This window comes from Drosophila navojoa, chromosome 4 (genome assembly GCF_054131105.1).
Source record: "Drosophila navojoa isolate 15081-1374.11 chromosome 4, UAZ_NAV_1.0, whole genome shotgun sequence".
Classification (NCBI taxonomy): Eukaryota; Metazoa; Arthropoda; class Insecta; order Diptera; family Drosophilidae; genus Drosophila; species Drosophila navojoa.
In genome coordinates, this window is record NC_142892.1 from 26,343,670 (window position 1) to 26,358,356 (window position 14,687).

General features: G+C 38.7%; 2 protein-coding genes across 16 annotated transcripts in view; one reads left to right on the forward strand and one right to left on the reverse strand.

Annotated features, from left to right (window-relative positions):
- The window catches only part of GNBP2 (Gram-negative bacteria binding protein 2), a 171,371-nt gene that overhangs the window by 148,436 nt on the left and 8,248 nt on the right, over positions 1-14,687 (forward strand). The window lies entirely within an intron of this gene.
- The window catches only part of pHCl-1 (pH-sensitive chloride channel 1), a 69,789-nt gene that overhangs the window by 34,567 nt on the left and 20,535 nt on the right, over positions 1-14,687 (reverse strand). For all 15 annotated transcript variants that reach the window (XM_089260457.1, XM_089260467.1, XM_089260466.1 and 12 more), the window contains 2 exons: positions 13,656-13,720; positions 13,379-13,599 (listed from right to left, as the gene is read on the reverse strand). In XM_089260457.1, the coding sequence (XP_089116583.1) occupies positions 13,379-13,599; positions 13,656-13,720 (286 nt within the window). The remainder of the gene's footprint in view (positions 1-13,378; positions 13,600-13,655; positions 13,721-14,687) is intronic.

A 14,687-nucleotide genomic window follows, 5' to 3' on the forward strand; every position in this document is an offset into this window, starting at 1 on the left:
AACGTAATCATGATGTTAAAATGTATGTGTATACCGAAGCACAAGTCTCTAGTATTTGATATACGACTTTTACAAAGATGATGGTGAGGGGGTGAATTTAGGAGTGGGGCGTAAATTTTAATAAAAACCGAAATCGGATAAAATTCATCTTAATATACATTTAAAATTTGGAGACTCTAGCTTGAAAGAGCCTATTATGATAAGACGGTAACCGTAAATTACTGTCCCATCAAAGATACCTTAAGGCAAAGAGAAGAAACTGTTTTTGCTCCGATTCGATGCGATCCTGATGCAGTTTATGCTGCGGAGATGTAAAGGATCTTTAAATTCCTTAGACCAACGTTTAATAAAGCCAAGCACACTTTTGGCTTCATTAATGATGGTAGAAATATGAAGATTAAAATTTAGTTTACAATCAAAGGAAACACCAAGAGCTTTGACTGTATGGATGCGTCGTAAGAAAATATTGCTAATTTTATAATCAACAATGAGAGGAACAGTACGACTGAAGGTCATTGTCATACACTTTGAGCAATTTAAGTTCCGCCGGTTTGCCACACACCAAAGGTGAAATGCTTTTAGATCATTTTGGAGGTGATGATGTCCATTTGCACTGGAGTATGGAAGGCAAAGTTTTACATCATCAGCACACATATATATAGTAGAATACGGGATACAACTAGGAAGGTCATTTATAAAAAGGGAAAAGAGCAATGAACCCAATTGGGTACCCTGGGGTACACCAGACGAAACAAAGATAACTTTAGACATAGCTGTTCTGAGCAAGACTCTTTGGGTTCTACCAATTAAATAGGATGAAATCCAAGATACAAGTCTAGGCGAGAATCCTAAGGTTCAAGCTTAAGAATTAGTATGTGATGATGTACTGAGTCAAATGCTTTACTGAAGTCAGTATAAATAACATCCGTTTGCATTTTTTTAGAAAAACTATCATTGACAAGCGAAGTAAATTCAAGTAAATTAGTGGACGTTGATCGATTTTGAACAAAACCATGTTATAGTCATCAGATCTTCCACCTTTTTTATATAAGGGAATGATGAAAGATTCTTTCCAAATTGAAGGAAACACAGGAGTATGCAAGGACAGAAACACTGCACTCTTTACACAACTAGGAATATTATCGGCACCGGGAGAGAAATATTTTAATGTCCTAATGCCTGCAGCCAGAGAGGCGGCAGTAACTTTACGAGTATTTATAGGCCCATATTCAGAGAGTGGATATGAATTGTTGTAGAGATCAGCAGAAAAATAAGTTGATTGAAAAAAAAATCAGCAAATAGATCAGAGGAATCCTGGTCATTGCAAGTTTTTTCACCACCAAGGACAAATTAGGACGGCAAACCAGAAGATTTACGCTTCAAGTTTACAAATGAATAAAATTGATTGGGATCTCGAGCAAACTGACGTTTGCAACGTATAAGATAATTATCATAACAGCTAGAATTTAAAAGATTGAAGTTTAACTGGCAATGGAATATTTGGACCGATCTCACGACATTAAAGAGCGAATCATGATTAATAAGCACAAGAGCAAGTTAGAAATAGAGTTAATCTGAAACAGAGACATGTTAAACAATTCATCAAAAAGATAGTGATCAATTGTCGGAATAAAGTAATTTGTATTACAAGTTGTTGACCAAGAAGTGTTGGGAATATTAAAATCCTCCAACACAAGAAGCAAGTCTCTATCATTCACATGTTCATAAACTTCTTTAATACAATGAATATTTTGAGCATAAACTTGTAAATCAGAAGAGGGAGGGATATAAGAACATGTGATAAACAATGAGCGCAATGGGAGAGTTAATTTAACCCCTGAAATCTCCGCTTCATGAAGGGACGAAAAGGTAAACACATCAGAGAGGATACTGGATTTAACCGCAATAATACACCACCCCCTCAGCGCATTGAACGATCGAGTCTATAAATAGTGAAATTACTGGAAAGGATATCACTATTATGAATATTATTACTTAGCCACTTTAGCCAGTTAAATTTCACCTAAAGAGTCTTGCTAAGAAAGCTCACTACTCTAAATGGCGGTTAGCATATCTTTCAGTAACTCATAACGCGTTCAACTTGGCCATTTGCTCGCCCCTCTTGCTATTAAATGTAAGTCAATTTTTTTGCATTGCATCATTGCCCGTAAAACATCTGCCCTGATCTGCAATTATTCTTTCTGAAATAATATTGACTGTGTGATATGCATATGTAAGTAAACGAATTTAGTGAAGGCATCAACTTCTTTTGGTCACTTTTTCCGCATAATTGGATGGAATATCTACATTTGGCTTGGGATGGAGCACTACTTGTGGTTTGCCCGACGATGGTTTTGTCAATTTGCATGTAATGTAGTTGTCTACAAACTTGCGCACATATTTACACATGTTATCAAACCAGTAAAACTCATACATTTTTCCAACCAAGGTGTTGCCTCGTGGACATGGTTCACGACAGACCATATAAACCGGCGGGGGATAACTGGAAGGCATCGTGTTTTTTTATTCCTTTGAATTTTCCGATAAAGAATTTTTGATCGAAGCTCATAAGTCTTTGCTATGCTTTTCTCAAGCTCATCATTTTTAAGTTTCGTAACTATCAATGAAATCTCTGGACCTCTCTGTTGCTCCGCTTGATAGGTACTTGAGTACTCATATTATTGGGTAAAAGATTTCTAGAAAATAAGTCTACATGCGCCATTCTACTACCAAGCCTATATTGTATGTCAAAGTTGAAGGATTGCATAAAAGCCCATCAACGATGAACTCTTGGCGTCTGATCAGCCTTTGAACGTGAAGCTTTCAACGAATTACAGTCTATATAAACTACGAAATGTTTGTCTGTAAGTAGTGGGGAAAGTGCTTCATTGAGTTGTAAAGGGATAAAGTTTCTAATTCGTACGAATGATATAGAGACTCAGCAAAAGAGGTTCGTCTACTATAATATTCGACTTCGCGAGGCAGCAAAATTGCAGCAAAATTGCTCCGAGTCCATCCATACTGGTATCAGTATACAGTTCAATCGGATAATCCGCATTAAATATGGAAAGAACGGGTTCATCAGTCAATGCTTTAATAATTTTTTTTTAAGAATACTTTGCCTTAACATGTGTGGCCATACAGTGAATATGCAAGTTGAAGCACTGACATGTCATTTTTTAGCCCGAAGAACATATCCAAGAACTCATATTGCCCGTGTGGAATGACGATAGCTGTGCGATGTTTTGAAATTCGGTGAATAGGAATCTGATAAAGCCCGCTCGTCATATCTTGCACCGCAAAGTCAAGCTGTTTGATCGCTTATCAACGGCAACGGATATTTATCATCTACTGTGTTATAGAATTGAAATATAGACTTTGATTTTAAAAGTTCAACTTTCTCATTCGAGCTTTACAATAGCTAAAGCCATGACACAAGATTTCTCGACCTATTATTATATCGTAATTTAGATAATCATTCAACACAACATGAAATATAACTTCAAGTGAATATTTGTCTTTAATAACAACTGATGGTGATGCCGATCCCCCAGGGCAGGCCGATTGAATGTGTCCAGCTTCTTCAAATTTGAAACAGATTATTGTAGATTTTTTTCTGCTTCTCTAAGATACGTGTTGCGATTCCAAGCTCGCGCACAAGCGGTCATCAGGATGTTCTGATGTCGGAGATATCGGAGATAGTATTTTCTATTATATAAACATTCATCACCGGACGCTTTCTGGGCCTCGAAATGATCGCTCGTTTTCTGCTCGAAACTGCCATAACTTCGTTTTACCATCTTACTGCTGTTCTATGTGAGGACACACACATACTCGCTCATATGTATTGCAATTGTTATGCTTATCTCGCTCTAACTTACTGTCGGGCCCAGACTGCGTCATACAGAGACGTCTGCCAGGTTAGGATAACGGATCGGGGAAGAAACGATTGGAATTGAAATAACGGCAGTCGCATAGTCACACATACAACCTTATGCGTTATTGAGAAGTACATTTTATTATTTTCTCTTTACGCTCTTAATCTTGAAATATAGTGATGACACCATGCTTATAATAGTGATAAAACGATATTCATAATATTGTGAAGACACGACATATACATATGTGCATAAAAAAAGTACAGAATGATTAGAATATCAGATTGGAGGGTTCAGGGTATCTCCTAGTCGAGCAGTGTCGACTAGAACCTTCTTACTTGCTTTGTTATGCCTGTATTACCTCCTTGAATCGGATCGTAATGGAATGTAGACAGTATTGCTTCCTTTTCTTTATAATTCGGGTCACCGGTCGAATTTGAGATTTTCATTTCCCATTTGTTGGAAAGCATCTATTGAATTTGATTCAAAGATTTCTTCGCTCGGTGTCACTTTTAGTTGACTGATTTTAGATACGCTGGATTGGATGGCTTGAATCCATTGGAAAAACTGACCTAAGTCGAGAATTACAATTTTGTTTCCAGTGTTTCAATAAATATGTGGAATTTGTTATTCACAACATTTTTGATAACTTCGTATACGTTGGGTTTTTGCAATAGCTCTTTATTTTCTGAGCAGAAATTTAAAAAAAAATTTAAACAATGCATTTTATTGTCACTCTGAAAGAATCAGTCAAGTTAATCAACAAAAAACAAGTGAGGAGATTCTAGTTGAAACTGCTCGACTAGGAGATATCTTGAACCCTCCAAGCTGATATTTTAATCATGCATCCACACGTACTTGCCTATGCGATCTGCTACATGCGCTGTCTTGATTAAGAATATATGTTCTTTATAGGTTCTGCCACACCTCCGTCTGCCTGTTACATACTTTTAAGAAACATAGTATACCCTGACTTCCCATTGAAAATGGGTTCAGGGTATGAATAAGAAAAAAAAAAAAAAAACATGTAAAAAAGTTCTAGTCGAGACTACTAGACTATGAAACCCCCTGAACCCTTCGAGGAATGATATATTAATTATTGACATCCTTCTGCTTACACAAGAAGTACACACACAGAGCCAACCACGCATAAGTATGCATTGACAGCAGTGTGGCATACTATGGGTGTTCAGGCATGAACATATGAATATACGATGATCGTATACATGCCTCCGACGCACTCAGCGACTAGCAGGTAGTGCGCTGTGATAGCGATAAGGGCCACATGTACGGACTGCATAAATATACAAATGAAGACCAACCCTTGCAACCCCAGAGTCAGATTACGAAGGAGACGAGCGCTGAGCCTTACAAACTCAGCGATAGGATAAGAATAGCTAATAGACCAACGCGGAGTCTTACACACTCAGCGATAAGATAAGAATATGTAATAGCCCAATGCTGATAATTACAAACACAGCGATAGGATAAGAATAGCTAATAGACCAATGCAGAGCCTTATACACTCAGCAACATATATACTAGATTTAAGGGTTGAAAATATGCTTGAGTTTGGGTATATAAACCCAGGCTCAGAATAATAAAGATCAATACGAAACTAAACACCATCATAGTCAAGTGTATTCGTTCAATGGGAATTTAATTCTTTAATAACTTTTCCTGTCGATAAACTTCTTTTTAAGAAACTTTCAGATTGTTTAAATATATTATGTTGAAGTGGGGGGTAAATAATAACAAAAATCAAAGTTTAATAAAATACATCTGAGGTTTAGGAGATATAAATTTAAAACTGATTTTCGATAAGGTTTTTAAATGGAAAGAAATAACAGGTTAACATTTTTGGAGAGCAAACTGTCGCAGAGACTGTGACCTAAAGGGCGCCTGTTTCAGGTGTGGAGAGATGGGTCACAGTGCAAAAGCATGCACTAAGCCACCAAAATGTAGCCTCTGCATCCGGAAAGGTGAAAAGCAGACGGACCACTCAGCAGGCAGCTTCAAGTGCCCATCCTACCGTGAAGCTGCTTGTAAAATGATATGTTAAGGTTCTTGCAGCTTAACTTAAAACATTGTATTGCTGCCCAAGACCTTCTAGAGCAGACCATTAGGGAAAAATGTATGAGCCCCATCACTATATAACTAGCTGCCCTAGGACATGGTCAACAGACGTTAATGGCAAAGCTGCGTTGTGGGTATGCGGCAACTCAACGAACGTACGTTCGAATGTTAAGTCATTCAATGGGTTCGTACGCGGTAACTTATGGCTTTACAGTTGCTATCTGGCCCCCAGCATGCAGCTCAGTGAATTCACGATGGTGCTCGACGAGCTTGCCGAGGATGCTAGGGGTCGGAAGGCCATTATAGCTGGAGATTTTAACTCCTAGGCATTAGAATGGGGTAGCCTCACAACAAATGCCAGAGGTCGTATCCTACTGGAGATCTTCGCGACACTAAATGTTGCACAGCTCAACACTGGCCACGAGTACACCTTCAGTCGGGCTGGATACGGATCTGTAATTGACATTACTTTCGTCACTTCATCCCTCGTTCGGGAAGCAACATGGAGCCATTGCGATAGCTATACGGGCAGCGATCATTCGGCACTTCTGTTCACAATAGGTGAGCCACCTGCCAGGGTGTCAACCTTGTGGAGGGAGTCGTATCGGCTAGATACTTTTGATCCCACAGTCTTTTCAGAGGCCATTCAGTCTCTTGGCACAATTGGTATGCTGAGGCCAGAGCATGCCAAATGTTGGCCCAAATACAGAGTGCCTGCAATAGCAGCATGTTACGCCGCAAGCAGTTCACGCGACAACAAGAGCCTACGTATTGGTGGAATGCACAAATAGGTGACATTCGTCGCAAATGCATCAAGGCGAGAAGAAGCTGCCAACGGGCTCGCGATAGGTCTACAATTAGCTTACCAGGCAGCTAGAAGACAGCTGAAGAGGGCCATTCGGGCAAGCAAAAGAGAATGCTTTCTAGAGTTGTGCGACTCAGCCGAATATAACCCTTGGGGCAGGGCATATAAGACAGTAGTTAAAAGACTATACGCAGGTAAACAGGTGCAGCCGACGGATCGTCTGGAGCTTAAATCGATTGTGGAAACGCTTTTTCCAGAAAGTTTAAGCTCCATTTATGCCCCGGAGTCCGAGTCTGCAAATCAGGGCTCAACGAGCACTCAAATTGTTTTAGTTACAGACGAAGAAATCTTAGTAGCTCTCAGAGGTCTTAGAACCAACACAGCTCCAGGGCCGGACGGGATCCCAAATCGTGCGCTAAAGCTAGCCCTCGCCTTGCACCCTAGTACGTTCGCTGAATTATTCAACGAATGCTTACTACAAGAGACGTTCCCTACAAAATGGAAGACCCAGAACCTGGTATTGCTACCCAAGGCTGGCAAACCACCAGACGAGCCATCTTTTCACAGACCGATCTGCCTCTTAGACACCATAGGAAAGGTGTTTGAGAAATTGATCTGCTCTAGACTGGAGACTGCTATTGCTAGCGCCGGAGGAAGGCCCGGTCAACAACAGATGCTCTAGAAAAGTTGTTGGCCTGGCAACAAGGCACCAGATGGAGGCACGGGACGAAGCAATACTGCATCATCGCGACCCTGGATGTTAAGAACGCCTTCAACACAGCTAGTTGGGATATGATACTGAATGCGCTGTCACAATATAATATCCCTAAATCTCTAAAAGAGATAATAAAGAGCTACTTCAGAGGAAGAACACTGGTATACAACACGAGTGAGGGTCCCCCAACTCATACAGTGTCAGCTGGAGTACCCCAAGGCTCAGTGCTGGGGCCTCTCCTATGAAATATCATGTACGACGGCGTACTGCGCTTGGAAATACCAGCAGGTGCGCACACCATTGGCTTTGCTGATGATGTGGCTATCGTCGCCATACAGAGGATATGTGCAGCGAAAGTATCAATCACATACGAAGCTGGTTGACAGGAGCTGGGCTCGAGCTCGCGGCGCACTAGACGGAAGTCGTCCTAGTAAGCAGTCGCAAGAAACTGGAGACTGCCAATATAAGGATAGGCAGCGTCAGCATCGTGTCAAAGAGGGCGATTAAGTATCTTGGCGTCATGTTAGACACAAGATTAACTTTCCGCGAGCACTTAGAATATGTGCATAAAAAGGCAGCTGATTCTTGTAGAGCTCTCTCAAGAATTATGCTTAACACGCGGGGACCTAAACAGCAACGTCTCCTTCTAATGAGCGTCATTAGGTCCGTCATCCTCTATGCTGTGCTCATATGGGCAAGAGCGATGGCAACGCCGAGCTACAGCTGGGGCATCTACACACTGAGCGAAATCAGAGTCAGCTGCGCTTTCAGAACTGTCTCCGATGATGCGGCGCTTGTCATAGCCGGCATGGTGCCACTGAAGTACCTGGTCGCCGAAGCCGTGGAGCGGAATTCTCACGCGCCTGTACGACACAACGCTATCAGGGCGAACAGCCTTGCACGATGGCAGAGGAAGAAGTAGCGCATAGTGCTTGCGAAGCAATGCACACACACACATATACACACACACACACACACACACATAAGATGATCAAGAATATATATACTTTGTGGGGTCTGCCATGCCATTTGACAAAACCATCATACCCTGATTTCCCAATTTTTCAATTTTTTAATTATAATTATAGCAAAACAAGTATGTACGTTTTTGTAACCAAGTTTTGCGCTAATATTGTAGAAAGTTCAGTTTTTCTCGATTTGCCAAGGCCCTACTGGACATAGATCCGCCCATTGGGGCGTGGCAAATCAGATAAAACTGTTTCTCTTAGAATCTTTAAGCTATATGGATCCGCCCACTAGGGGCGTGGCAAATCGAAAAATGCATTTTCCGATATGCCAGAAATCATGTTAGTTGAAGATCTAGAAAGCTGAAATTTGGTATGTATCCACAAGATCACCAGTTGTGGCGGATATATCACCGCCCATTGGGAGCGCGTATCTCGTAAAGTATAAGAGCTAGAAGTTTCAAATATAAATAGTTAAGTTACTAGTAACTTCCTCTATCGATTCTCCAAATAATATTGTTACGCCTCTTTAGGGACGTGGCATATCAAAAAATACCCTAAAATTTTTTCATTTTATGAGCGTAAGCATCCAAATTGCAGCTGGGTTACGGTTTGCTTGTTCCGTGAGCTGGCTAAAAATGAAGTGTCTATGACCAGCAGGAGCGTGGCAAATAGAGAAAAACTGATGCTCAAGTTATCAATTTTATTGATTTTGTTAAAAATATTTACCAAAAACTAGCTAGAATCTATAAAAATTCAACAATTCATTCACGGGTATATTGAGAAAATTCAAAGAGCAGAGCTCTTCGAGGTCACAGCTACCAGATAATTAATTCGAGTTTGGTTCCAAAAGGAACCTGAGGAACCTCAGGAACGCTTCACAAGCACGCAATAATATATACAAAAAAAAAGACAGATTGTGGAATTCAGAAAAAAAAGTCGGATCAAGACTATGACTGACAGAGCTTTGAATTCATCGGATCCACTATACTCTTTAAAGGAAAAGGACTAAAAAAAAAAAAAAACATTTTCAGAGGAGGTGCTAAATGTATTAGAGCTATTAGTATAACTTCAAATGACAACGAACTGGATTGTGATTCTGATAATGAGGATAAATATTATTATGTTATTGAATTAGATGAAGAATATAATGAAATCTAAAAGAGTTAGTAACTAAATAGAGCAGCAAAAAAAAATTTTTTTTTTTTTTTAATGCTACCGAAAATATTTTTCTTTTAGTTTGCAAGGATGGCAAGAGTGGGTGTGGTCACACTGATCGAAAATATTGTGTACAAAATAGTCAGTGCCATAAAAATAAAATGTGCTAAGTTTAGATTTTATAACTCAATTTTTCGACTTTATACCAAAAAAAAACTATATCTGGACCATAGTGCAATGCTTGTTTATGCCTGTGTTTGTGTGCATTTGCGAACTGAAATATCAGTTCCTCGACGGCTTCAGGGGATCTCGTAGTCGAACAGACTCGAGTAGAGCTTTCTTACTTGTTTTAATACAAGTTAAATTCTGAGTATACGCATTTTTTCTCCACAAGGTCAGTCAATTTTGACAGTATATAATTTATTATAAAATTATTATATATAATTTATTATATAATTATTATATATAATTTATTAAAGAATTTAGAATGGAATAAAATAAGAAAATAAATAGGGCTGAGTTGTAAACCTGACTGAACTAAATCTGTTTTTCCATTGAAATCCCTTTTTATACCCTGAACCCATTGAAAATGGGAAATCAGGGTATATTGGTTTTGTTAAAAGTATGTAACAGGCAGAAGGAGGCGTGGCAGACCCCACAAAGTATATACATATATTCTTGATCAGGGCGACAAGCTGAGTCGATTTGGCCCTGTCCGTCCGTCCGTCCGTCCGTCCGTATGTATGAACGCGTCGATTTCAGAAGATATAAGAGCTAGAGCCTTCAACTTTTTTTTAAAATGTCCGTATATATCACCGCATATCGAGTTTATCACTAAAAAACGATAACTCATTCCGATACTTTTTTATCGATAAAAACCCTTATCGAAGATCACTTAAAAAATTATATCTCCTACACCTTTCAAGCTACAGTCTCCTAATTTAAAATGTATATTAAAATGTATTTTATACAATTTCGGTTCTTGTTAAAATTTACCCCCCACCCCTAAATCCACCCCTCACCCTCATCTTTGTAGAAGTCGTATATCAAATACTAGAGACTTGTGCTTCGGTATACACATACATTTTAACCACTAACCAGAGAACACATAGACCGGACACGTAGTGTAAAGTATTTTGCACACTTATTTTCGAGGGTAATCTCCCAGTCAACTTCGTATTTGCTCGGCTCATCACTTTTAGGGGTCGGACTACAAAAATATGCGAGAGCACAATCATTTCGCTTTATGCGCTCGACCGAGATGGTCGATGGTTGAACAAAAGATCCCTCTGCGCTCAATGTTTCCCTTGCTCTCTCTCTCTCTCGATGCTCTTTGCTCTCTCAAATGTGTATATGTGTGTATGCATGTGAGTACAAGCAGCAGCTCACGAAAATTGAAATTTCTTCGCAGCAAGAACCCATGCCTTCCCTTCTGTGTGAAGAGTATACCGAACTTATCAAACTGTTTGCCAAGCTCGTACAAAATATGTATATGTGTTTTCGATTTTATTTGTGGAAAGGGTATGAAAGCGTTGGTGCTCATAGTGAAAATGCTTTCGCGACGAGCGTGCACGCACACACTCTCCCTTGCTACATGTACTATGAGCATTTGTGTGCCTGTGTGCGAAGCTCTTGCTGCCAGTAGCAATTTTAAATCCCAGCATTTGCTTTTGGTTGATCTTATGAAGTGCTCACATACATACATACGTACATATGTATGTACATATATACATTTGATTGTGTGTACGCATGGGCTGCGATGCTTACAATTATGGGAGATCACTTGTAGAAGCATTTCTATGCCTATGTGATTTCATATGTGCGTGTGTGTATGGGCATGTGTGCTTGGGAGATGAACACTGGCGTGTGCCTGCCTCAACTTAGAATGGTGTGAACGATTTAGGGCTCAAATTGAAGGGGCGCGCTTTTATTTAAGTACCTGATTTTTTTTCAATTTTCGTGGGCTTGCCTATCTGAATGAATTTTTAAAAAATATGTGTAGTACCTGATCAAACCAAGTGGGCAAAATAGGATGTGTTTTTTTTAACCCTTGCACTTGTGCATACATATGCAGGTCAATTTGGCCCTTTTTTAAAACGATGAATATGTCAACAGGTCAAAATTACCCTTTTTATAAATATTGCATCCGTTTGCAGCCCAAATTGACCCTTTTTAAAAAGAGGCATCCGTTGTTGACAAGTGCACTTCCCACTACTTTTTATAGCTATTTTGAAACTTTATGACATCTAACGGAGTCGTATATCAAATACTAGAGACTTGTGCTTCGGTATACACATACATTTTAACATTATGATTACGTTCTGAAAGTTTCATTACGATCGTACGTCTATAAATTAAATTATTCAACAAATAAGTTCTCATTATATTGCCAACACTGCAGCGCAACCCAAGCGCAATCGCCTATATATGTACGAGTGTGTGTGTATGCGTATGAGTGTGTGTGTATGCGTGTGTTTGTTTGTATGCGTGTGTTTGTTTGTATGCGTGTGTGTGTGTGTGTGTGTGTGTGTTTGCTAATTATTATTGAAATATCAGTTGCTTGTAGGGTTCAGGGGATCTCGTAGTCGAGCAGTCTCGACTAGAGCTTTCTTTCTTGTTACTTACCGAAATCGAAAATCCAGTGATCTTAATTACTTCAATCATATATTTGAACATATATTATTGTTAAACAAGTAAGAAAGCTCTAGTCGAGACTGCTCGACTACGAGATCCCCTGAACCCTTCTATCAACTGATATTTCAATAATAATTCGCACATACACACACATGCGCATACAAACAAACACAAGCACACACACACATGCACACACTTATAATCAAACACAAGAGCACACATACTCACGCAAACAAACACAAGCACACACACACGCACATATACAGGCGATTGCGCTTGGGCTGCGCTGCAGTGTTGGCAATATAATGAGAATTTATTTGTTGAATAATTTCATTTCTGGATGTAAGATCTTAATGAAACTTTCAGAACCTAATCATCTTGTTTAAATGTGTATATATTCCGTAGCACAAGTCCCTAGCATTTGAAATACGCCTTTTACAAATATGAGGGTGAGAGGGTGGATGTAGATTTAACAAAAACCGAAATTGTATAAAATGCATCTTAATATACATTTTAAATGTGGAGACTCTAGCTTTAAAGATGTCGGAGATATTATTTTATAACTATAAATAAGGTTTTTTATCAATAAAAAATATCGGAATGAGTTAATTTTTTAATGATAAACTCGATATGCGCGCGCTATTTACGAACATTTAAAAAAAAACTCTATAGTCTATAGCTCTTATATCTTCTGAGATCGACGCGATTATACATACGGACGGGCGAACGAACAGACAGACAGACGGATAGGGCCAAATCGACTCAGCTCGTGGTCTTGATTAAGAATATATGTCCTTTATAGGTTCTGCCACACCTCCGTCTGCCTGTTACACACATTTCAACAAAACCATTATACCCTGATTTCCCATTTTCAATGGGTTCAGGGTATAAAAATATCAATATGATATATTATATGCAACTTTATATTTTCGACGATAAATAATTTACAGTGATTCTAGCTTAGGGGATTAAACTATGTCTTGGTGTCTATGAAGCTCGTAATTATACAGTTTAATGTAGATACATTAAAATCTTGAGTTTTTAATATAAGAACAGAGTTCAATTGTTTGCGTTTATGTAGCTGGGCAACGCCATCCTATAATGCATTTAAGTCAAGTGTGAGATTATTCAAATTGATTTTACACACCTCATTGCGTATGTAATGGTCCCGTTTCGAAATATTCTTAAAGCGAAATGCATTGGTATGATGGGATCCTTAAAATCACCATGCATAATAAAATATGTGTCGGGCGTCCAGATACTATCATGATGATGCAAAGCATTTAAGAAATCATAATGAGATTTATTGCCATATTGCAGACGCGGATCGTTCCATTGCTGATTCAACAGAAATTCCACTTCATATTTCTGCAAACAATTTGCATTTAAGTATTACATAATGTATATATTACACGACTTCATACCAAGCTGCTCTCATCTGGTGATGCCAAGCTTAGAAGCAACACATTAACATTAACCGTCAGCGTACCTAAAACAATATTAAATAATAAAAGTTAGTTTTATACTAAAAGTTTTTTTTTTTTAAGTTCTTTAAGGCTATATGCATATATCTAATTTAATTAATATTTGTGTGTATCACGATTTTAAATCCCATAATTTTTATAATTACAAGAAACGCAGGAAAGAAAACTCTAGTCGAGAGTCCTCGACTAGACATTATCATAAGACAAATTAAAAATGTAACTGAACTTAAAAACGCATTTGATTAGATGTATAATTATTGTGAACAAAATTTAAAAAAAAAGAAAAAATCATAAATTGCGTGCTTTGGAGTCTAACCCGAGACTTCTCAATCGAGTGCGCGCCGCTAGTCACAGCGCCATTTTACTTTACGAAATCTAGCAAATAAATTTTATTGCATGTGTGCTTTCTCAAATATGTTGTATGCGTGTGAGCTTAAGTAGTTGCTAACAAAAATTCAAATTTATTCGCGTTAGACTGCCGTTTCTTCACTTGTGAGTGAAGAGTATTCCGAACTCTACAAAAAGTTTGCCAAGCTCGTACAAAATATTTGTGTTTTCGTTATTATTTGTGGAAAGGGTATGAATGGTTGGTGCGCAGAGAAAAAATGTTTTCGCAATGAGCATGCACCCACACACTCTCCCTTGCTACCTGTACTATATATGTGTGCGACGTTTTTGTTGCCTGTAGCAATTTTAAGGGGCAGCATTTGCGTTTGGTCTTGTGGAGTGCTCATATACATATGTATATACATTTGATTATGTGTACGCATGGGATGCGATGCAAACGATGGGCTCGAATTGCAGAGGCGCGCTTATATTTAAGTAGCTAATTAAAGTGGAGTGTTCGGAATATTCTTCACTCAGAAGGAAAGAACTCTAACTCAACGAAATTTCAATTTTGGTGAGTATTTTAGAAAGCAGAGAGCAGAAAAATTTTAGCATAGAGACATCTTTTGTTCAACACTTGACCAT